Here is a 26,072-nt window from a genome sequence, read left to right on the forward strand (position 1 = left end):
CGCAGATTAAACAAAGCAAACATTACCTTCAAACTTATCTAAAACACCCTGCATACAGCACAGATAAAGCACTCATCTCTGTACTGACGCAGCAGTTTTCTGCTACTGGATGGACAGTGAAGTTTGCAGTAAAATTACACTCAGGGCATAACTTTTGCTCTTTGACCTTGCACTGAGTCAAGCACATATATAAAATATACATATTTTTTAATATTACCTCAAAACAAAAAAATCTTAGAACTCTTAAGAGTGATTTGAAGACTTGTCTTTCCTTCCTTATCAGGGAAAAAAAAAATTCTCCAGCCTCCAGTTCTTTTTTTTTTTTTTTTTTATAGAGGGTTTGCTTAGTCCAGTACAATTCCGGTAAAACCACAGCTCAGTCTTTCCTGGTTTCCACATCGCACTTTATATCCCTGCACTCCTGCCTCAGAAACAGGCTCGAAACTGGTCCCAGGTCTCACCTCAGACCTACTCCAAGGGGAGGCAGCCCTGGRCCCTGCCTGAAGGGGCACCGGGTGCCTGACCCCAGCACCCGGGGCAGGCAGGGCCTCAGCCCTGCTGTGGTGCTGGCCTCGCGTCCTGCAGCTACTGCCTGGGATGGGGTAAAGGCTGCACACAGGGAGGACTCGGGTTCTAGARGTAGGTGTGGTGCAGAGGAAACCCTGGGGGAGAAAAACTCCTCAAAGGCTCTTTGCAACAAGGAGGATGGGCAGTGAAAACAAAAGAAAATCAGAGGGTTCTCCACCTTTGCACTTGTGTCACACACCTAGTTCTGTTCCACAGCTGCAACAATCTGTAGCTCCTCCTGTTATAAAGAAAACCTAAGAAGGCTTCCAAGTGAGCAGGGAGACGAACAGAGAGTAATACAGGGCTCTAGCTTGTGGTATAGCAGAGCATCTAGCTCCATTCTATATTGACATTTCTGTTCTTAGGTATTAACCATAATTCTTTACAAACATTGTCTCTTTCCAACTAGTCTTTTTGATGCTTGCACTATTCCAAATAGCATACTGAAATAGCACATCTGAGAGTCATAAAGAAGTTCTGAACTCCATTTGATTCAGGGGAATTGAACATACAAGGCTGCATTCTATARAGGCTTTTTCCTACATCCATAAAAGTTTTAGTTTTAGAATTATCAAAACTATTATAAAGATTTATTGACAGTAGCAATACACAGATGCTTTTTGTGAACACAAAGTACAAAGAAAATGGACTTGTCATTTTTTGACATGGTAACTGTATAATGCTTATACAAACAGGAAGTCACAAAAGTCACATTTAGAAGAATCCACGTTGAATTCAGGAGATGTCGTGTCTTATTAGATCACCAAAATAAGCAGTTATTGTCTTCAGTTTGTTATTGAGAAAATTCTGTTCTATTTCAACTTTCCCTCCTGGCCCTGCTAAGGAAGCAACCTAAAAAACAAAGAATGAAAATCAGTCAACGCACATAAAAAGCAAAACTTTCATTCATATAAAACACCTCCTAAAGTGCATCTCTACTGTATTAATACTGGCGATGGCATTTCTTGTCATCTAATACCCCACGTCTTTAATTTGTGTCATTCTTTACTCACAGAAGTGGTTAGTGGTTTTGTCATTCAAAATTCCCCCACTTCTCCGTGGCATGAAAGTGACAGGACTTCAGAAGTGTCAGAATAAACGGCCGCTGCTCCAAAGCGAGAGCACCGTCACCCTCGGGTTTACTGCCGAGGTGCATTCGGGAAACCTTGCTGCTTGCCCTCAGYGGCAAAGAGCAGGCTGCAGATTGTGCCACAAAGGTACCAAAAGTGCCAAGTGTTTCTCCTTTTTTTCTTTTTGGGAGGGAGGGAAGGGCAGGTGAAAGAGTGTCTTAAAGGCAGGATGTCCTCCTGGCTGCCCTCCCGCTCCGGCCCGGGCACCTCCTGGGAGGAGAAGCCTCTGCGAAGTGTCTCTGCACAGCCAAAGCCCGAGCCAGGTCCACAAACCTGCTGCAAATTCTAACTGATCCTTAGACCAACGAGTCCCCGGCACCGCAAGCTGTGCCTACAGCGTTAGCTGGTACCATCAATGCCTGTCAACTCCTCCGGGACCCTGCCCTGCAGCCCTGTAGGTTTTACATATAAATACGTTGAACTTCCTCTATTTTACTGTAAGTTATAAAGGCCTGCGTACCACTGAGAGGAAACAACAGATTGATCCGTATTACACTTCAAACTGCTACTGGGGTGCCCAGAAAACTGTCACACTTACCTGAAACAGGTGTTTACTTTTAATATTTGCAGACAAAAACAACGGCACAAGCAGTTTCCTCATCCTTCAATTTAATGCTAATAAGGGAAAAAAAACCTCTATGTTCTTGTCAAAAAGGAACCTGCCGCTTAAGTGAAAAAGCAGAAGTCGGCTGCTTTATAAATAGCCYAGGAATCTGACATTGGCAAGCGATCAGGAATGTTAATTTCATGACTTATCTTTTCTTACTTGAAATTCTAAAAGCCATTAACTTGGCAGGGGAATTCACACTTTTTTCTAAAAAAGGTATTATTTCGTACTTTTTGTTCCAAACAAAAGATGGAATCACCACTTCAAAAAAACTCTTAAACACGCCATATTTTAATACTTTAGTCTAAAATATTAATTAGATTAGTCAGTTTAGTAATACTGAAAATACTTTGTTTGGGTTCTTCATGCTCAGATTTCAGGGCACAATTTGTAGCACTAAAAGTGGGGGTAAGTAGAACTAACACATTCATATTAAGTAACTATTTCATAAATCCTCACTTTGCAGAGCCAATACAGTAACAACTGAGAGGCTGCTCCTTCTTCTAAGACGTGGCATTTACGGAAGGACAGCTGGGAAGCCCCATGCATGATATCTTTTTAAAGGCTTTTTGGAGTTTCAAGACTGAAAGTATTRGACCCAGGATAATGAAGATTAATTGAAAACGACTGGTAAAAATATCTGAAAACCTAAATGTGACAAGTCCTAATGAGCACATAGGCATAAAATTCATGGGGAAATTAAGATTCAGTACAAAAATCTCCAGAATGCCATGAACTAGATAGCTTTCTCTTTGAATCCTATTAGCTCAATGCTAATTTCTCAGCTTCTCCTATTAATGGGAGGCCCAGGGAAACCMGGCGAGCTCAGTCACTCAAGTGGAACAGGCAACATTCAGAGGAAGAACCTGCCAACGCTTTGTGGGAGGCTTCACTCCTGCGTTACTGGAGGTTGCAAATTTAATCACGCACAAGTTGCCAGCCTCAGTTTCCTCAGAGGGTTCACTGAACCCTGACAGCTTAACCAGGAAAAAAATGCTGTATATAAAAAAAAAACCCTGTAAATAGAATTGGTGGAGGGACACCGGCTAAAAATAACAAGCAGATTTTTTGAGTGCTTTGAAAAAAACAAAGGTGCTTATGTATTTTTAGAAATATCCACGTATCACTCCCCTTCTTGAAGTGAATTTCAAGGAAGAGCATGGAAAGGCTCCCGGCTTTGTTAAGAAGCTAACAGACTAACCCAGGATGGTTCATGGTTCTTCCCTGCGCTGATGGCTCCTTAGGRAGCAGATGCAAAAGCCTTTCCAGTCGAGCCTAATCCTGGGGCACCAGCTCTACTGAGCCTTCCCTCTCTCCCTGGCCTCCTCCTCATCCTCTCCAATAACCTGTGTGCAAGTCCCCACTGCCACCCACTCACCCTTCTCATTGCATTCAGCAGCTCTGAGCTTTCCACACTCCTCCCTGTGGAGAGGGAAAGGAAGCAACTTCAGCTAATAGCTCTGACACTTCTCACCTGATATTCATTTCTTAAATGCAAAGACTATTAATGGAATCATTCTACAGATACAGAAACAGTCACAGAACATTAAGAATCCAGATGAGTCTGATGCTAAGTTTAGTAAAAGTCAGCAGAAAAGAAACACGTAAAGGCAAATGAACATGGAAGACTATTTCAGAAGCACAAGCAGCCRAGAGTGCAAGTTTACTTTATAGTGTTCAATTATACTATTGAACAGAATTCTCTGTATGATGCTAGTCTCCCCCTTCCTTCCCTTGCCCCTTGAAAGTTTCCTGGGCTACAGGAAATAAACTTTTTGTCTAATTAACCAGCCACACACTAGCGTTAACTCATAGCACTGTAACTCACGTCACTTTACCCAGTACTACTAAAACCTGGAAAAAAAGGCTCAAGTTTAGGGAAAAACCCTCAATTAGCCTTGTTTAGCCTCAACATGACTCAGACGTGCTCTTGGGCAGCATTTTTGGAAATCCACGTGGTGAATGAAGCCACTGCAGAGCCGTGCTGGTGCTGGCAGGAGAGAACATCTTTAAGGCTCGAAGTGGGCAAGCTAAAATTCCGCATTCAAACGCTATTGTTTTAGAAAAATTTAAAACCAGAAGTGTTACTTTGACAACRTAAGGGATGGTGGTGCAGGGGCTGTGTTATCTTTTGCTTTGCTCGAAGCGGGAGAACACACGCGAGTAAAATGGGCTGGTTAAAAGAGGAAATGATTGACACGAYAGTTGCAGCTGAGGTTTATACCAGTTTAGAAAACATCATCCTGCAAAATATATCTACCCTTTACCTGTCAACTCCTGTAATACCCGAGCATCTTACAAGCAAAGCCAAATTAATTTTAAATTATCTCCTGGGGTCCTCTTGCTTKGCTTGTCTTTCTATTTCTTCAGGAATAACCACAACACTGCTCAGAAGGCTGCATCTCGCTGGGTCCCCAGCCACGAATTTCATCCAAAAAACACAGCTAAAGGGAAGGATCCAAAGCCAGCACAACACATCGATCTTCTATCACTTATATATTACTACATATCACTAATATGATCCATTTCTTAATTAAAAATGTTTTCCGTGCATAATTTTGTTAAATTGTCTATCTGGCACCATTTTCTGCAGCTACAGTAATACAAGTGGAAAAAGYGAAAAGAACTCCAAACAAACAAGACCTCAGATTCTGCCTGTCTTTACACTCTTCACTGATCAGCCATTTGTATGAAGTAGAATTTTAAAATGAAACACTAACTTTTTACATCTGGCAGCAAGGCTTTTGTTTCTAACTGCCTTCTCTCAAAACTATTGTGATAAATGGGAACAAAAGCACTTSTTTTATGTCTACTCTTATGACTATCGGGCTCAAAAGTATTGACTGGGCAACGTACTTATGGGGAAAGCAAATTATTCTAAGCATTAGATGACRAAAGGATATCATATTTCTTATGGAAAGTTTTGGAAAACAAAATAGAGCCATGAGACCAACATTAGAAAAGCAAGAGTTTCAGCAAGGATGAAGTGCATTCTGCTAAATTATAAACAACTATCGTGACAAAGAAAGTCCTTAAAACCTACCCAGCTTGACTGCTTGCCAATGTGCAAACAGTAACTGTGTACACAAAGCTAAATGTACAGAAGCAGGAAGAAGTCTGGGAAGTAGCAGGTTTAAAAAACATTAACCATRCACAGAAGCTAACTAAAATTTTTTGTCATCTTTGTAACCTGCTTCAGTTTTAAAAATCAGATGTCTTGAGTGAATAAAGTTCAGTGTGGAAAGCTCTTCTAGCCAGAACTATTTTATGTATCTAGGCAAAACAAACAGCACAACTGACAGGGCAGCATGGGACTTACTAGAGGCTGATAAAAACTGAGTCACTTAATTTGAGCCCATCAACCTTGGTTTATGTAGTTCTAGTCTATCAGCAGAAATCACGTGGCAGAAGAGACGGGATCACAGCAGGGCTGAGGCTGGGAGGACCATGAAGAGCTGCCGTGGGGCTGCCACGGCCACGGCMGGCGCCGGCCGCCCCGCTCGCGGCGCCGCGGCTCAGGCCTGCGGAGCACRGAGCCAAGGCTGCCTCCGCTCCTCTCTCCCAGCCGCTCGCACGGGCCTCATTTCTGAAGCCAGATCCTTCACCTTTCAGAGTGATGCTCTTGTGGAAAATGTAGATTCAACTGCTGCAGTCTTACGTCTGAGAAAAAAAAACCTACGCATGTCCCCCAGCCTTTTATTCAAACTTAATGGATAGAGCAGGACTTTACTTAAGCTAAAACTCCTGAGGTTTCCTCTGAAGCTGGAAGAACAGGAGAATGCTCTTCCAGCAGACCTAGTTACCCAATGCACCCAACCACAGAGGAGCCTGGCAGTGCTCTGCCTGTCCTGCCCCTCTACGTGGGGTCTCCAGCACAAGGCCCTTTCCCCTGACAGCATCACAGCTAGGACCAGGGCGTGCAGCAGTAACCACCTACCGGCTCTCCCAGCAGTAACAATCTGTCAGCAATTTACACTAAAGCTTTAGGAAGTAAAACATTTTGCATGCGGTTTAATGAAGAAGTAATACTTTAAGATGATTAAGAGAAAGCAGAATATTCTTTTAAATATATAAATATATATCACTAATGGTCATTAATGAGCTTTCAATCATCAAAGTACTTCTCAAGGTTCTGCTAGACTTTCTGTTACTAGGAAAGATTTGCCTATTTAAATCACAATTATATTTGACACTTGATTCTGAATTCTTTTCTATTCCTAAGCAATTCCAAGTGTCCCCCTCCCCCCGCCCCCCCCCCCAAAAAAAACATGCCATGGCAGGGAAAAAAAAAACGTAGCTCTCTCCAGGACTACCTTTTTCTTTCTAAAGAATGCGACAAGGGTTAAAAATTTCTCAGGTGTAAAGACATGGCAAAGGGATTTGRATCAGCAAGGATGTCACACGTAACAAAGCTTTTATACACCTCATAATAAAAGTTGGTATTTCTTAAATATCTGTATAATGTTTCCTGAGGATTCATTAACTGGCAGGAATGCTTTGTAAAAGAATGCTTTGACCTCCATACTACAAGTCCTGGACAAGCGTAGGACCACGAGCAAAGAGATTCAATGCAAGCAAGGGAAACGTTTCAGGTTTYATGTAAGTGCACCAGTCGCCCTTCTCCTGGCTGGCTGCTCCCTCTCGAGGCAGAGATATGCAAGTTCTTTCTGCTCTTCTTGAGCTCGGAATTTCAGTGCAAGTATCTATCTTCTCTCTACAAGACTAGCTCTATACTAACAGAAATAATAAAACTGTAATTAAAAAAAATGTGTGGAACAGTATTGTTTTTCTTAGCTAGTGATAATGCACTGCCCAGCAKCCCCAGAGGTCAAAATTAGCTACTACCTGCTTTCACGCTAGTGTTTTCCTGCAAAACCCTATTCCATGATAGCTATCCAACTACAGAAGTAAGTCTGTTTACTCCACTAGTTTTGCACCACTGTAACTAAAGGCTAAACAATATTTTTATTATAAAGTTGCTTCTAATTGCTGGGCATTTATTTCTATTTGCGCTTGATAATCACTGGTTGAKCAAGTGAACTTACATTGATACACTGGCTGGTGCAGTCACTGTAAATGTCTTCCTGGGGGTTTGCAATGACATTAAAGCAGCTTTTAAATCAATTTTAACTGCCAAAACGCACCTTAACTTGCAGAGCCAAAGCCTGACAGTGAGAGACAAAATACTTAAGTGTGATCCATTGCCACTTTGTAAGTGTATTAATTACACTGCCTGTCTTGAAGGCTAAATCACCCAGGGAACTACAGCTGTCAATCAGCTCAAAGTCACTGTGGAAACACATCCAAGATGAATGACTCAGAGCCCATCAACACATCCATGCAAATGGCCTGGGATCCAGGGGAAGCAGGACGCCCACCTCCCAACCAYATACATGGGTTGAGCTGTTCAGCACCAGCAAGGCCAAGATATTCCCTTCTGCAAACACCCAGGAACTCTTGAGAGGAGCTAGAAGACTTCAGCAACACACCAGAGGMGAGGAAGCATTTGTAAGAAGAGGCACAGGACAGATGACTGCACTCTTCAGCGCTTCCGTGCAAACAGAGGTGGAATTTAGATGCCTTTGTCCACATACAGCTCTAGTACCAAGTGCTCAGAAGCAGAACAGAAGCCTGGTAAGGTGGTTCTTAATYAGGGGGAATAAAAAGCTTGACAAAACACAGTGGTTAGAAGTTGAAACCAGACAAACTCTGGTTTTGCATGCAGAGATTCATTTGTCAAGATGTCAAAAAGTCAACTCTTTGGACTTTTTTTTAACCAGCTTAACATGTAAAATGAAGCCAAATAGTCACCTTGTGAGCAAAAGGCACTGTGCACAGAGCATGTGCACACTATGCCATGTGCCTGGGGGTCATGTGAATTTTAGCCTGTTTCCCAAGTCAACTGTTTGGCACAGCCTGTCTGGCAGAACAGATGTGGCCTGAGAATTCACCTGCTCTAGGTCAGACAGAGCTTTTGGAAAAGCAGGAAATAATTTGGGGAACTTCTATGGCCTCCCATATATCAAGTGATCAGAATATCTCACTTCTCCCTTCTTTGTTTAAAATCTACAAGACATAATTAACATAGAAAATATACAGAGGAAACTAAACCAGACACCTAGGGAAGTGTTAAAGTCATCTAATTACTTTCAAAAAAAAAGTATTTGACTGGAATATTTTGGTCACTACAAAAATGACTSCATTTGACATTCCACTTCAATAAGCTTAACAGCCAAGCATATACAGTATTATTTAAACAAAAAAATTCTAATAAAAAACATACAGTAGTGAAACCAACGGTGTTTATGAAGTCAATGATAAATCTAACTCACCTGACCACTTCAACATAAGCAGTTCATACCTGTGAGGACAGCATCAATACTAAAAGACATCAAATCTAAAGGACATTTGTCTCTTGAGAACCTACTGATCTACTAATCAAAATGGTATTTCAGACTATACAGTGATTATCTGCAGTCCCTCCATAAACTGAAAGCCATGTAGATTTAGGATGCTGCACCCTATCATAATGTAAGGGCTATTTAAAACTTTTTTTAAAAATTATTTTACAATAATGTATGTTTGATTCACACAGAAATATAGTTGACTTTGAACCTTCTACACTTGAAGTTCATGCTCTGTGAAGGGACAATATAAAAATCACGGAAATAATTCACTACTCTTACTTATGTCAGAAGTCCCTGACACGAGCTTTAAAAGGAATTTACCCAGCCCAGTCTTTAACTTGGGCCAACAGCTGTGTTTTGAACCAGCCAAGCTTTTAATAACTCTAAGTTATTAGCAAGCAACCCACCTGGTCAATGTCTGCATTCCGAGGCAGGAAATACACAATATTGTTGGTGATCTTCTTGGAGAGCCTGAAAATTTCAAATGTTGAAACCAGTAAAGGAAAAAACACAAAAACAAATGGCAGGAAGCAGYTGTTTTAAATTCACACATTTTGAAAGCACACCTCAAATTTAGCAACATTTAAGCATATAAGTTCTTTTAGCTAGACTTTTTGGAGTGCGAGTCATAGTGTTTTCCATAGCATGGGAATTAATATTGCCCAAACAACAGAAAGTCTGTTTGGCCACTACTGCCTCACAAAACTAGAAAAACAACTTCACTATAACTCCTTTTGCAAATATGACTATACATATATAAAGAGCACTTCATATTTGAAAATAACATACCAACACCTTCACCACTGAACGAGAGTTCGCCAGCAYCGTAAATAATTAGTTGAATTTTATGCATTAAGCGAAAGGGTTAGTACCTGGTCTGCATTTTTCTGTGCTTATCCAAGTCACAGGCAAGTGCTGTAATTTAAATAGTCTCAAGGCACTGTTTTAAATAAAATGTGCCTTTCATGAACTGAGTAAAAATGGAATTAATGGCATATTCATAGCTCATGTAACTTTGTTGCCTATACACACACACACCCCACGTGTTTACCTGATAATATCAGTATATTTTCATAAAATAACATGAAGGAATTAAAAGTATTCATGCATGGGATGTTCTTAGGTTATTAGAAGTCTTCAAGAGTTCCCCCCCACCACCATATACGAATACCTCTGACAGTTTTTAAAGTTATCTAAATTATGTTTTTTTCCCTTAAGAAAATCAACTTGATCTAGCCAAGRTCTTGCCATGGAGAGAGGGGCTACACAAATGTGGCACACCTGCAACTTCAAGTGCAGTTAATATCTTTGCACGTCAGCCTATTGCAGTGACATAGAGGAAACCCTTTATAAATGACTGGGAATTGTGGCTCCAGAGACAGGCAAACCAAAGGATATCCATCGGGGCAAATCATGGTTTGAATGTCGAAGATTTCAGCCGTGGCATAGTCGGGCCCTCCCCAGGGAGGGCTCAGAAACACGACATCTGCTTGGAGCTCGGAGGCGAGCACCATGAAGTCCCCACACCTGAACTCGATGCGCTCTGCCACGCCGTACACTTGGGCGTTGTTCCGGGCAAGGCTGAGCTTCTCGGGATCGATATCGATGGCGATCACTGCAAATCGAGGAGAGGAAACACGAAAGGAACAACTGTGAAGCACAAGCTACTGAACAGGTGCTACCCAAGTGCCAAATAAATCACCAGAACAAGGATGTTCTTGTGTAGCCACCAGATACAGATCACACTGATGACTTGCTTTTGTGTTCGTATTTTCAGCATTTACAAATCTCTTTTGTCACACAGCAATGGGGATTATTCCAGTTTTGTAACAGAAATAAGGGCCCAGTTCCTCGGTGGGGAACAAGTGCCCCCCAACTCTGCAGCAGCAGCAGCAGCAGCTTTCACCAACACTACCAACCACTGCACTTACAAAACAGCAAAAAGACTAACAGAGTTAAAGTTGGGAGGCACAGTTGCTGTTACAAAACCAGAAAGCCTTTTTTTTACCCCCACTGACATACTGTATTACAGTTTTGAATGTCATCCATGTAATACCCTGACAATCCCATCTCAGCTGAAGTGGGCAGGTAATGGTGTTTGCCTAAGGGAGCAAGTTCTCCTCTCTCTGATCTTGGTAGAAGCAAAACAGCTTAAACTGTGTTGTCTAGAAACCTACTCTCCCCATTTGTTAAAGGCAAATATTTATCTCATGGCCTAGCACACTGTACTGTAAGCAAAAAAAATCTAATACAGTACAAGAGACAGGATTCAAGGGCAGTACACGATCACAGAAATATAATTTTGCCAGCAAATGAAAAAAGAGAAATGACATTTAGAAAATACTTACAGAATGGATCAAAGCCTACCTAATTTGATGCAATACAAACTGTCATCTTTCTTGCTTAGAAAGCACTCAGAACTGTAAAACGAACTAGTGTTTTACACCAGAGTGTTTGAGGAGTATAAAATATCAGGTAGTCAGTACTACAACATCATGATTCACTATATTTCCATGAGCTGGCAACAGGAATTTAAGCTAAAGTATCAAGTCATCATCACTTTTCAGTATCTGGTTCTGCTGCATCTGCAAATTACCCCATTAAGCTATTTTAAGCTCTATTCACATGTGATTTGCTTTTGAGAATAAACATTTAGCTCAACTACTGAGAAAAATAAGAAACTTTGTGGTGTCACTGCAAGACAGAACTCAGCCACTACCACCAGCCTTCAGAGCATCCCATTAGAGTAGGTACTAAACCATGTAAAATAGTTACTGAYAAGTACAACATATATTTAACATTATTTAAAACACAAAAGCAGTTGTATCGTCAATTTTAAAACCATATAGATCACATTATGATTCTGATGAAGCAAAAAGCCTTTTTCTTCAGAAGCACTGAAAAAAGGGAAACTAGGTGAACAAAGTCCTATCTACATTTTCAGGGGACAAAAGGGACAAAAAGGAAGGCTGAGAAGTGCTGTATGCAACACCTACTTACCCTTTTTAGAGGTCAAAGCAAATTGAATGGCATTTCCTCCAACTCCACAAAACGCATCCACTATCACGTCGCAGTCGAAYGACTGACTGACGCGCACTGCAATGTGCTCAGCGATCTTCTCAGGAGTAACAGAAAACCAACCCTCTGCAGAGGAAATGGAAGTGTTTGCAACTCCTTTCAAGGTAACCCACACCAAAACTCCAACATCTCCCTTCTCTCCTTCCCCTCATGCCTTACTCCAAAAAAAACAAAAAAAACCAAAAAAACCACCCAAAATACCTACACAGATGAAGACCAAACATTAATTCCAACTATTTTTGCTYAGCACACTTGACCAGGAAATTACAGGCTTTCATGTTGCTGAGCTTTGGTCAATAAAGCAATCTGCTAAACATGCTAAGTCTGAAGTGAACTGATATGCCAGAAGTTCAGCAAATGTTTTGCTGAACTAAGTGCTGAGGATTGTCAAGGACAGGTCCACTGAGGCAGCCCCCAAGAGCTTGACATATCAGTCACAAGTCCGCTCTGTAACAACCAGAACCAGAAATATATTCTCCCACACATGACACCAGTGATATCTGGTCCACCAAATAAGCTACATGTTCATATGGGAGAGCACTGGATAAGCAAAGCTTAAAAACAAGAACCTCCCCTCTTCTGCCCCCAACAAAAAAAGCAGCAATCCTAATTGTTCATTTACTTATGAATTAATGATTTGGAAACAATTTCCACGTAAGCAGAGAAAAGAGTAAGCTTGAAAATGACTGCTGAAAGACATTGCATGCTAATAGGACAAAATTAGCCTCAGCAGCATATTTCAAGTTTCCACAAAACAATTTCATAAAATATATGTATATTTTATGTCAGAGCCCTGACAAGCCAAATTTGGGAGCATCCCAAACTACAGCAGACATCAGGACTAACACAAACAGCAGAAAGCGCAACTTAAACCCGAGCCTTTTGCTCATCTACTCAGTGGGTCATGGTGTTTATGCAGAGGTGCAAACAGGCACTTGAAAATGCTCCTTTTTCAAGGCAAGGAGTTATAAATTGTAAGAAAGACCCTAGCTTTGGATACATCTTACACCACCAGCCTGCACACTGAGTGCTAGACACACCTCTGTCTAGTTTAATTCCCTCATCAAACCGTGAGAACAGCCTGTAACGTTGTGCCCAGTACTTGGCCAACTCAGGATCAGCAGCAATCTCAGCAGGAATATCTCCCGGTGCGATCCTTTTCCTTCTCCTCCTTTTTTTCTGCTGCTTCTCTGCAGTCTTTGTTTCATCTGCAACTGGAAGACACTGCAAAAGTTAGGAATTACTGTTCACGTAGGTTAGGAACATAATCGGTAGGTAGAAAATTGGTAAGATGTAAAATGCTGAAGTCAAACACCACTGCTAGAATTCCTTCATTACTGTTCACCAGATCATGCAGGTCMGTGGTTTAAGTAGAATAAAAAAGGCCCCTAAATAACAATGGAAAAAGGTAATCTGTCTTATCTGTCACAGTCCAGGACATCACAAGATTTTCCCCTGATTTAACTGTCTCCACACATTAGACATCTTCAGTTGATGGCAACAAGTGCTACACTGAGCAAATTGGATCACAGATCAACTTAATATCTATATACAGAACAACAAATTGGACAAAAGAGTTTTACACTAGAAATTCACGGAATTGAACTAGTATGGAAAGAGAAAACTATATGCAGAAATCTGAAAAATACTCTGTTTTCAGATTACAGTGCTAAATTAAAAGGTTCATCTTGTAGAGGATTTTTCTCCTAGAAAGCCATATTACTGCCGCATGTCCCATAAATCTTGAAACTGAGCAAAACCCAACACTCCATGCATTTATCTGAAATTAATTACCCTTAAAGGAGAAGAAAATGACATAAAAAAGGACTTGAGATTTGTTATGTTGTGCATAGGACCAACAATGGCTATTTATCTAAAAAGAACTACTTTTAAAGACAAGACCTACGATTTTTGGTGCTACAGAAGTGTCAGTTCCAGCGCTACATTTCTAAGCCACTCTCACCACACAGAACTTGGACTAAATAACAGTCTCTTTTAATAAACAGAATAAAGGCAAAGTAAAGCTCCTTTCCCAAACTACTACATGTATTTCACCACCAATGCATTTCCAGTCTGTAAGAAATAGCCGTACCTTGGCTTACATCTTCTGTTTCCACGCGAAGATAATCGGGAATATCCAGAGAGATCAACTKCCTCCCTGAATCACAGGTCTCCCTTTCCACACCCTGAGAATCAGGGCCACTGGCTGGGATTTCTTTTGTTTCCTCTTTGAGGTTATTCATTCCAAGTTCACAAGCAACCACAGTGGAAGACTGTGGTTTGTGTTTTTCAGCACTCAGTTTCACGTTTTGTGCAGTGACACTTTCCTGCTCCTCCGAGTTGCTGCTTGTAGAAGATTCGTCTCCTTTATCCTGAGGGATGGTTGTCTGGGATGCAACTTCCTCCGGAGGTTTAGTAACCTGCTTCAGGAACAGCTCTACCTKGAATTGTCAAATATCAAAATTAGACTTTGCTGTTAACCAGGTACARAAATATAGTTCAAAAACTTCATAGTTTAACAGTATCCTATTACGGGTATAACCTATCACATGTCTGTGAATGCTTTACTCTTTTCAAAATACAAAATATTCAGAAGCATGTGCTCGTCCTTAACTGCTCCCTACGTTCAATATTTTCAATGAACTATATTGAAACTAGATAGCAGCTACATGCAAAAGAAACTCCATGAAACCAACTGATAAATGCAACAAATCATTCACACAAATATATGAAGTTTGCCAACACAAGTGATCAAGATTATTACCTTTTCATTATCTYTTCTCTGATCTGCATTACCTTACAGATCCAGGTAAACAGGGAAAATTAACTGCATACAATATAGTTCCCTCATCTCCAAACCGCACCAAACAATTCATGTATTACAACATTTCACAGAACAGTAGAAAATTCACTGTTAGAACTTAATGAGATGTTGGTTCAAACTCTTCAAAAATATATGCAGACACTCACTTTTAACATTACTATTATTCTGMGTGACACGAGGCCTATGGCATCAGAATGATTTCCTTATCAGAAGGTATGAGGAAAACTTTTTTCCTCCAAATAAGCATTAAGTTTTTCAAAAACTATGTAGATTTCAGATGCACAATGGCAATGATCAAGCTTTTGATCAAACATTGTAGCAATGGGATTTGAATTCAGAAAAAAAATGGTGCCAGCCCTAGAAAACAGAGTTTTTTAATCAGATACTAGTGAATGCCAGGCACCCCAGGAAAATGTGAGGTAATGTTTAAATACCAAAGCAAGAGATTTTAAGGATTCTTCTACTTGCCTTCCTTGTATTTTCTTAAGAGGTTAGTAACGCAATAGAGGTGAAAAATAGTTATAGGTACTACCAAAAAAGCTGATGCTGCTATACAGTGTTACAGAGTAGAGAGAATCAGGACTAAATAACAATTGCTGCAAGTCTACGGGATGAAAAGCCCTTCCTGACATTACATCAAATCAGTACTTAGATAACTGACACACGAAGAAATCGCACACTGCTCCTCTTCCGTAAAAGGAACCATCCCAGGGAAAAAAACAGTAATAAGGAATTGCACTAATTCCTCCTTGTACAAATGTTTTTTAAGTTTTTCTCACACTGCTGAAATGCCAGCACTAACAAGTGTGCTCAGATGCTATTTTAAATCAAAGATGATTTTACTGCTAACAGAAACCTCTAAAAGAATGATAATCCACACACCAGGAAGGACTTGCACACAGCTTCAATGTGAGGTTCACACTCTTCTTGACAGATTGCTGAGTGTCCTGCAATGTCTTCCCACATCCATCCTAACCTAACTGTTCTGCAATAAGGAAGAACCCCAGCAATACAAGAATAAAGAGCACCAAACTGACGTTTAAAGATGTCAACTACTCTGTATAATCTTTTTTTTTAATTTTCATAATTCAACACAGCTAATGGAAATGTTAAATCAATGAATTACAGAAAGACTAACAATTAAACCTACCTTCTTCAATGTTTTACTTTTTTGACAAGATGTTTTTTCAGGTTCTTCTGGAAAGAAGATGTGTGTGTTCTTGCTCTTTCTTGGTTTGCGCATGTCCAAAAACCTGGACTTCAGTTTTACATTTTTCTCTAGGTACTGCACGCTTCGGTGGGTGAAATCTGGAATTCCACCATACCTGAAATAAGAAAGGACTGACCATCACCTTAGTTGGCCAATTTCCCATCTGAAAGCTTTAACATGAATGCACATGTCTGGAAAATATYATTTAGACTACATTTGCTCTTTATGAGCAATTTATCCTCCCCTAAAAATTCTTTGAAAATAAATACAACCTGCAGTAGCTGCAGAGCATACCTGCCTTCCTGAGCACTGTRTTTTTATTTACTATTATTAAAACGTATCCATGTACTAAGTAATTTATATTGGCAATGCCTTGCCAGAGCCCTAGAGCTCAGGTGCAGTATACTGTAATTGTGGGTCAGCTATTTAAGAGATACTTCCTAGACCTATTTAACTTACAGAACAGCACATCTGCTTCAAAGCACTTTTAGTGTTCTTTAATTTACCTCCGTAACTTCAGGCCTTTTGCTCTTGCCCTCTCTCTCCTTCCTCCTCTTCCTTCCCACTCCCCTCCTTAAAGGTTTTATTAAACATTTATTAAGAGCAAAGGATAATTTTGAGAAAAAAATGCTTTCTTGTGAAGAAATGCTGAGGTTCTCTTAACAATTACTTGTGTCCTGTGCCRCACTTGAAGCCCAAAATAGAACAGGTTTCCTCAGGATCTTCCATTGGATTCTCATCCACATCCAGCTCATGACTAGAAAAAAAATGCAGATGAAGAAAAGTTACTGTTTAGAAAAACAAACAATCACACACTTGGTTTATAAATACRCCACTACAAAACTCACCTGTACAGAACATTTCCATGTTCACTTCAGTGAGATCTCCCACTGCTGAAACCACATGGGCAGATAACACCATGCAAACACATTACCWTTTTATCCCCATTCCCCATACGGAAGAAAAGAATATAAAGTCACTCCTCCGTYCTTTGATATTATAAATTTATCAAAAAAGAGAAATGACTGAGGCACAGCAGAGATTACCTTTTTTTTTTTTTTTATGATTTCCAGAGCACTGACTATATTGTTGACAACACATAATTCAGTCAAATGATACACATTTTTCAACACTGTTTTCTTATCTTTTATACTAAGATAAAGAAATTACCTCATCCAATTTAATAAGATTATCTCCTTCAGTGGTACAACAGCAGCAATGGGACACTGCACAGAGCTCAGCATCAAGGCCATAGATTCTTTTTAATGCAAAGGAAGAGAAATAGCAGCTGCTTGTTGTCAGGTAAAGTAATACACAGTGATAGAGGGACAGATGGTTTTGCACTGAGGTGGTCAGCCCCAGTAGAAGGAACAGTGGCTATTCCATCAGAAGGCTCTGGGCCTTCCTGCATTTGAGAAAATGAAACACGGCTTGCCTTCTCTTGAGTTTGCTATGTCTGTTTTCAGGAGGCTCTTCCTCTTCATCTTCGTTCTTGTTACCAAGCAGCAACTGTTCTTTGTTGTTCGAGTTTGATTGATATGAAACCTGTGAACCTGAAAAGGCAGATAAGATTAATCTCTTTTAGCTAATGCATTCCTTATCTTCCAGCCCTAAAAGCATATTTGGAGATTTTTCAAACAGCTGTATTGTCTAACTTCCTAAATCTGATAAACAGTGCTAAACCACACAAATCTTTATTTCGCTCAAAGAGCCGGCCCAACAATACAAGCTCCCACTAGCTTGGGCCTCAGCAATCCAAAAACGACACAACTTTCTAACACCTCAGCTCTCCTAGCAGGATAAAACATCTGCAAGGTACAAATTACAAACAGCTTCTTTCTGCTTCTCAGATTTCGTTTCCAGTTAAATAGTTCTTGAAGATTTTCACATACTTCTAATATAGGAGGATTCCAATRTCTTACCTTATTTCTTGTTCAGAAGGAGACTTTCCTTCCTTCTCTCCCACTCTAAGTCTCCTGTAAGGTCAAGATGACTGCACWTCCCTTCCATGGACAGTCACTAGCAATTCACTCAAAGGTCTCTCCATCAAAATGACATCAAGCTGCTGACACTAAGCTCACATACTCCATTATTCTCCTTCAGCAGAAGAAACCACATAAGAGTGAGGAAAGCTGTTAACTCTACTGCKTGCAGGGAACTTGCAGGGAACACTGACAGCTCCAACTGGCAGCCAGACTGTGGCATTCATGTTCATTGGCACTAGCTGCACATAAAYGAAGTTGGGCTTGTAAAGGTGACCGCAACTGGCTGGCCAATTAATGRCATGTTGGAATAGACCTCTGGAAGTCATCTGGTTCACAGTATGTTATGGCACAAAAAAAAGTTTATTTACAAGTATGGCATTCTTCAGACAAAAGGTAAAAAGAAACAGAACTACATTTTTTCTGTAGTTTTACGTTATTTTTTTTTTTTTTTCTCCTCAAAAAGTTGACCCAAAATAGGTCAGATTCACTAGAACATTAACCTGAGTTTTCTCTCTGGTCATCAGAAATAAATCAGTGAAACAGATAAGTAAAGATGGAACTGCAGTACCAAGACTAAAAGGGGGGAGGAAAAGGCACTACCACTATTGTCACTACCACTACTTTTAGCTCTCCCACTACATTTTGATGATTTATCATAAATATGTTTTGTTAAGATCACTTCTGGCTGAAGAACACATTCAAATATACAGATTTGACATGAGAAAGATCTTTCAGAGAATCAGAGGGAAGAAAAAGCCATTAAATCATAGAAGCATTCAACAAAAATACTTGAACCACATTTTCAAATGACATAGTAAAGCACCATCTCATTTTTTATACGCATTCTTCTAGCAAAATACCAAGAGAACCAATTTAAATGATTCTGTATTACCTGACTCGTTAATAGTTGCATTGTCATTGGAAGTCTTCCTTTTCCTGGTTCCTCCATCACATGGCTCCTTTTGGCTTGAAACAGTAGGACCCTGGTTTTCACTGTCAGATGAATGATGCTTTTGAGGATCATCACAGGTAACTGCTGGAGCTGCCCTGCTCTGCTCCACTTCCTCSGAGTTCAGGCTTATGTTACAGATCCCAGAGATTATTTCACTGTGGGGCTCAGCAGGTGAAGAAGGTGCTTCCTCACGTTTGATGTCAGAAGGTGTCAGCTCCAGGTTCAACACTTTACACTCAGCATCTGGGCTAATGAAGTCTGTTTTTTCCRAAGGACCAGTGTCCTGGGCTACCCCGTCACCCTCCACATTGCACGAGCTGTCTGTGGTCCATCCCTGACTTGTCCAGTATTGAAATTGTTCCCAGTAATACCAGTACAGTTCCCTGTAATGCTGCTCCCACTCTTGCTGGGTATCAGGAGAGTTCCAAGGTTCAGAGGTTGCTATGGCCTCAGATGACTCTCTATGCTTCTCCAGCCAGCTCTGCCAAAGAAGGCTCTCTCCGTACTCACTCCAGTACTTCTCCCATTTTTCTTTAAGCTCACCCTGGAAGGCATCATTAATAAGAACTGCTTGACTTTCACAGTTCTCTTCATTTATATCCTGAATTTTATTCCCCTCTTCAGTTTGCTCTGAAGCTGGGGCTGGCTCATCAGAAATGGATTGGTTATGGTGCTTTTGCTGTAACTCTTTTTTCTTTTTCTTCTTCTTTTTCATGATCTTCAGGTAATTTCTCTTTTTATAATTGTCTACTGCCTAAAATATAATGAAAAAGAATATATTCAGAAGCCTACAGCATATATGCACTCTCCCCCTGTCCCTCTAAGCACATTTCTACCTCTGCTGTAACCCCACTGTAACATTTCTGCCTTCAAAAGGCTCAGCTATCAGTGTTACATGGATCCCAAACTCAACTTTGATATGACCCAGCTGCATAACGTTGACTCACACTTCTGAGAATGCTGTGAGAAACTGAGAAGATGAGAGGCAGAATCATAGACTCTGATTGTTAAGAAACATTAGTAGCTATCCCTGTATCAATCCCTAGTTTTGTTTCACCAATGGTAGACTCTGAAGAAACTGGTTTCAGAGAACTGACACTAGCATTTCACTCATACTCCTCGTAATGCCATGTTAATGCAGACTGCAAAAGCACAGTTAACAGTAGATTAAGAAACATGTATTATTTTCCCATTCAAGTTTCCCTTTCTTTGAAGTACAATACTATGTATATCACATATTACATATAAGACAAATTACATACTTTCCGTTTAAATTCAGACACCTGGAACATCTATTTACGCGCCATGTTTTTAAATAACATCTAAGTTTGTCCTATTCATTTACTAAATTCATCAGGGGATGATCCCAGAGCACTTTACCCYAAGGTACCTTTTCATCTGTAGGGAGCTCTGCGAACTGGACCACGTGGATACCCCAATACCTTGTTTCATACAGCACAATCTAGTCCTCCTCTATAGCTGGACTGCTATCTACAGAAGGCAAAGCACCCAAGTCTCATTCCAAGATTGGGTACTTTGAAAAGACTCACTCTCTCCATTAGAGATAGGGAAAAAACAAACAAAAAACCAGCTTTATATTTCTATCTAAAGACAGATGCCTAAAGCAAAGTGCCAACACCCACGCTTACTTTCGTGCGTACAAGTTGTCCTGAGATAAATGTCATTAGCAGCATTTTTAAGCCAGTTCTCTCTAGCAGCAAGAGCTATACAGATGGSGAAACATAAACCATAACAATATTTAGTTCATCTGATGGACAGTTTTACAGTCTGGAGACTGCAGTGCTGCTATGACTATGTTGCTAGAGTGCTCAAGCCAGGCAACTTAAAGCCAGCTCGGCTTTAACTTGTCCCAACTGAGGGACAAATGTGCCCCTGGCTTCTGCAGTTTCAAAGCACAAAGTAAGTTTTACCACCAAGTCCCTGTGAGCTGCCTGCCCACCGAACTGCAGAGGCAGCCCCAGACTCTTCATAAGCTCAGCCTCTGAGTCCAGCTCAGCTTCTTCTTCCAACGCATGATTCGTGCCAGTCTTTAACGTTGTACCAGGGCGACAGCTTTCTTCCTCAGATGCTCCTATGAACAATTACATGAAACAAACATAATCTGACTTGAGCACTATAACACAGCAGTCTGGCTACAAAAATCATCAGAATTGTCCCTTAACTTTCCTACTTGCAAGTTTCCTTTCCCGTTTAAGTTTCTAATAGATATTGGAACCTATTAATAGATATAGTATATTTCATCTCGTGATTTGGTCCAAGAAAGCAGCAATAATTAATACAAATSCATTTTTTTATATAATAGCTTTGGACCCAAACATTAGTGCTGGCATGAATTCTGAACTTTTCAATTGTGTCATTATTTCAATCTCATTAGTTTCTCTCTTTCAGGAACACCTTCATTATCCTAAAAAAAAAAAAAAAAAGGAAGACTAAATTTTCAAATGAGACCTCAATTTCTTTATGCTTTTGCCCTCAGGATGATATGCACACACATACACATTATTATGAAAAATACCAAGTAAATGTAAATAGAGATCACAAGTGCACTAGCTGTTAACAAAAAGAAAAGCTAATTTCAAATACTTGCAAAGGAAATTACAAAATTGCCCAAAAAACAGAAAAGCTACATAAAAAATGCTCTGCAGGACTTTTTGCATATATCACAACAGCTTTAAAATATGAGACTGCCACTAAGCTAACAAAAGTGGCAGAGGTTTACAGAAAATATAAATGTTTTGGGTACACAATCTAATTTGTTGAGAAATATGTGATTATCAATTGTATTACTTCCTGCATTTCTGTCTCATCTTTTAAGTAACATCATATAAACATAAATGACAAACACCACTGACAAAGCAGGCACTGTATTTTGATGAAGCATATTGAATACAGATTTGATTTGGCTTGATAAAACTTGAAAAAATTAAAGGTTTTTTTTTTGGTCAGCATATATATACTGCCAAATTATCACAGAGCACAAGTCTCCTTTTCAAATGATTACTTTCACCAGARCTCAATCATATATCTACAAAAATGTGGTTCAGATTCTGCTTTTTCATTCCATTTACATTTTCTCCACCTAAGCAGCAATATTCTTTCTCAGTCTCAACAGACACTCCTTTCTGTGGAGGCTTCCTCCTCTGAAAGGAACCTATTAMACGATGGTGGAGCTGGCAAGAGAGTAACGGAAAAAGAGATATTGAAGAAATTATGTTTAGAGAGGCACGTGCGGGGAATTCTGTGGACAGAGCAAGGGAATGGAGCTGAACTTGCCAGAGCTTGCAGCAATGCCCTTAGAGAAATACAAGGATGCTGAGCAAGACACCAGTTGCTATGATCCTCATCACACGCTCTCTCGTGTGCCTGGGAGCTGCAGCTTCCACATCAGGATTGCTGCATCTCCTCCAGTTTGGGAGCAACTCTGCTGTGGAGCAGATTACTCAGTAAGAACTAACATCCTAAACAGGGGCAGAGGCAGCATGAGGGCAGTGCCCCCAGACCACAGAGGATCCAAAGACCCTCCCGAACATAAGTTTTTCCTGATTTAGGGGAGTAGAAGAGACTACTTGAGAGCAGGCCAGGCCCTTGGGAGCCAACCTGCTTTCTGCAGAGCGAGGGTGTCTGTGGATGGAATAAGCACTGCACTCAYCCTGCATATCAAGATTCTACTAACTTGTGAATCGTAACTTAGCACTTACATAGTTTTCTCCTGCTCCCACAATCAAAGCAGTGGAAACAAGCAAAAATAACCACAAAGATATATATGTTGGCAGCTACCCAGTCCTACTGCACCTAAAATAACCAAACATAACTAATTTTTAGCATCACTGCACATCCTATCACAGTGCATTTCAGTATCTTACCTGTACTATAATTGTCATCTTTGATATAGAATCCCTTTAATCCCAGTTTATATAATCTTCGATCCCTGAAAAAATGGAAAAATCATTGAAGCAGACAGATAAACAAAATCTAAAGCGGATAATCAAAAGAAAAGCAGAGGAAAAAAATGTGGAAAGCAACACTTTAAGGACTGATGAGCTATGTAAAAGGCCTATAAAAGAGATGCCCGGAAAATGCTGTTGCCATGCAGAGTACTTGTGCATCAGGCCCTGACACAAGCAGGATTCCACTTATGTCCCTTTACAACATCCCCAGTCCAAACCCATCCCCAGCTGTGCAAGGAGCACTGGGTCCCAGCGCTTTCTCCAGACATCCTATACTTGCAACACAGCCCCTCTTGGGTCAATCTACCTCCCTGTGGCTCAGAAACTTCTCCTTTATAGCACAGGGAGCTTCCAACTCTTCTCTCACGCAGCTCGTTCGCTCTCCAGAGCTGCTTGAGGCCTGTGGTCACCTCCAGGGCACGGAAAACCCATCCCGACACACTRAAAACTATCAGACACAGAGCTGAAACTGCAGCCTGGGCCCGGCGGCGGCAGAGCTGCTGCTCCAGCGCGTGGCGCCAGGGAGGAAACCGCCTTTCCCRGACGGGGGCAGCAAGGCCCAGGCACCGAGGCCCGTTCCGGGCGCGCACAGGCTCCGCTCCTGCTCCAGGCCGCGCTCGCCGAGCCCGCCGCTGCTTTGGCGTCTTTCCATTTCACGCGTTTTTATTCCGCCTGCAGCCGCTGCCCCAGCGCGCGGAGCGCACGGGCCCGCAGCGCCGCCCGTCCCCAGCCCGCACCGCCGAGCCCGCGCCACCGCCCGCCGCCTCCCGGGGAGCCGCGCCCCGCGCCCGCCGCTACTCACTCGACGAAGGCGCGCGAGCAGAGGCAGCGGATGCCGCCGGCCGCGCCCGCGCACAGCAGCAGCTCCGCCACGCGCCGCCCGCGCCCCGCGGCCGCCTCCACCACCATGGCCGCCCAACGGCCGCCCAACGGCCGCGCCGCCTCCCGCCGGAAGTGACGCGGCGGAGGCCCGCTGCCAAACAGCCCCACCCGCGCCTCAGTCCCCGCCCCCGCGCCTCATGCCCTCACGTCAGTCCCCGCCCCTCGCGCCAGGCCCCGCCCCCGCGCGCCAGGCCCCGCCCCGCGCTGCCCGCGCCGCCTGGCGGGGGCGCCCGTGTCGCGCTCGGGTCCCGCGTCCCCCCCGCTCCGCCTGCCCTGCCAGTCAGTCCCGCCACCCGTCCCTGTGTCCCTGTGTCCCCCAGCCGCGGTCCGGGCCTCGCGCGTGGCMGTGTGTCAGCCAGCCGGCCAGTCCGTCTGTCTGGAAAAGGGGCCTCTGTCCACCCGCCCATCCCTCTCTGTGCCAGTCTGTCGATCAGTCTGTCTGTCTGTCCGGTGGTCAGTGTGTCCTGTCAGCCCATCCCTCTATCAGCCAGCAGTTTGTCCATCAGCCAGACTATCCATCGGTTCCCATGTCCACCAGTCCATCTCTGAGCTCCTCCATCCCTCAGTCTGTCTGTCCCCATCTCGGTCCCGGAGCTGTGAAGCGCAGCGAAAATCCCAGTTATTTTGCAYGGCGCCCGCAGAGGAGATTGGTCCAGGCTGGGTGCTGCAGTTATGGCTGAAAGGGGCAGTTTTTCAGCGCTCCCGCAGAGCAAAATCCATTAAAATACTCCCCAAAGCTGTTGAGCTTCTCTCCAAGAGCGGGATTGAGGGATCAGCCCCCAGCACCTTCCCGTGACCCCTGCCTTCCCCCAGGACCTCTTGACAGGTCCCTTTGCCTTTCTGGGTCTCAGCTTCCTCCATGGTAAAATGAATAATTGGCCTCTGGAGAGCTTTATTGGAAACGTCTGTGTCAGATTTAGCTGATTTAGCCGTAACTGTCTCATTTCTCATGCTTTCAGTGACTCCCTAAGAGGACTATTTGCATTTTGATGGTGTTCGGAGGTGGGGGGAAGGAGGGTGGGAAAGGACATTGCAACAAAAATCCGAAAGAAAAGACGCTGCAACAAAAATGTGGCAAAACTGGGAGCAGGGACCAGGGCTGGAGTGCCCGAGCAAACAGCCTCAAGTGCTGCTTGGAGCAGATGCAGTTAAAAACAATAATGATAAGTTGAGCAATGCCGCGAATAGCGCCCTTACCTATGAAAAGTCTAACAAAAGCAAACATATGCAATGCATATAAAGTTCTTACATTACCTCTTATCCACACATGTAATTCTGAGCTCTGAACCTATAAGTTCATATGTGCCTCTCTGTGCATGAGAAGTGCATGAAAAGTGAGACACGTGCTCTTTGAGCCAAGCTGGGGCTTGCTATATGTTTATGTAATGCCTGATAAGAAAAGACTTTTCTTTTTTTTTCCCTTGGTGGAAATTATCACATTATAAACATATCTATATATAACCAAATGACTAAACATTTATGGAAATCTTGGTTTATTAATAGATAATAAGATTAAGAGCACTATTTAAAAGGAGTATTGTAACTTACATACTATGAAAGACAAGAATATTGTTTTATTATCTTTCTGTAGTGTTATCCACTGGAGAAAGAAAAGTTTGAGAGTATTTAACTGCATGTGCTATATTCTCTCTTAGCAGGAAATGATACGTAAAACCGAATCCCAAACTTGTGCAATTCATATTTTGGAAGAACTGATTCAGTTGGAGTACCTGAAAAATTTCTGTGCATTTTTCCTAGTTGATTCACTTTCCATTTATGAGGCTTTTTGTACATTATGTTTTTTTCTGCTTCSTGTCCTGTGTTTTCCCAATCATTTACTGCAAATTTATAAGAAAAGATTGGTTTAAATGGACAATATTTTGGTGATATATGGGCAAATAATGACATATCTGTAGAACTTCTTTGAGCTTGAATACAGTTCCTAATAAAAGGAACTGGAGGATATGTCAGGTCACCAGCTGCAGATGTGCATAGAGGATCAGTGTCAGAGACCCTCCTGTCCTCTGAAAATGTACTTGCCTTGAATTTTCTAATCTATATTTTCCAGTCTATGGTATCCACTCATATCTTGCTGAAACACAGGATTATATCTCCTTTTCTCTTYTTTTTTTGTAGACTCTAGAGTACACTGAGGAGGTGCTATCATAAGCTATTACAAGGTCAGTGTGGCTTGACATATGGTTTTATTAATAAAACAATACTTCAAATACTTAAAACAATACTTCAAAGATATGCAGCTTTATGTGTATGAKAAGATTTCCTTCTGTTTCGGAGTCTCCTTTGGCACTTGGATGTGAGTGATCTAGCACATGAGAAATTCCTATGAAGCAACATTGCTTCAGTGCAAATTAAACTCTAGCATTTCCAGAAGCTTTTCGCTTCTAATTCTTTTTCAGCACATAACAGGGTTTTTTTTTGCTTTTATTTTGAGATACATTAAG

At 41.7% G+C, this 26,072-nt stretch overlaps 1 protein-coding gene across 1 annotated transcript; it reads right to left on the reverse strand.

The window, feature by feature from the left end:
- Positions 1-490: 490 nt before the first annotated feature.
- On the reverse strand, positions 491-23,607 carry TGS1 (trimethylguanosine synthase 1). Its single transcript, XM_026050088.1, has 13 exons — positions 23,531-23,607; positions 22,645-22,709; positions 20,692-20,852; positions 18,701-19,514; positions 17,259-17,376; positions 16,494-16,580; positions 15,764-15,938; positions 13,882-14,230; positions 12,830-13,003; positions 11,712-11,855; positions 10,110-10,326; positions 9,119-9,197; positions 491-1,419 (listed from the first exon to the last, which is right to left on the reverse strand). The coding sequence occupies exons 3-13, from the start codon at positions 20,749-20,751 to the stop codon at positions 1,303-1,305; spliced, it is 2,334 nt and encodes a 777-aa protein (XP_025905873.1). The 5' UTR covers positions 20,752-20,852; positions 22,645-22,709; positions 23,531-23,607; the 3' UTR covers positions 491-1,302.
- Positions 23,608-26,072: the final 2,465 nt, after the last annotated feature.

Source organism: Nothoprocta perdicaria, unplaced genomic scaffold, assembly GCF_003342845.1.
Source record: "Nothoprocta perdicaria isolate Ctin4 unplaced genomic scaffold, notPer1 scaffold_65, whole genome shotgun sequence".
Taxonomy (NCBI): domain Eukaryota; kingdom Metazoa; phylum Chordata; class Aves; order Tinamiformes; family Tinamidae; genus Nothoprocta; species Nothoprocta perdicaria.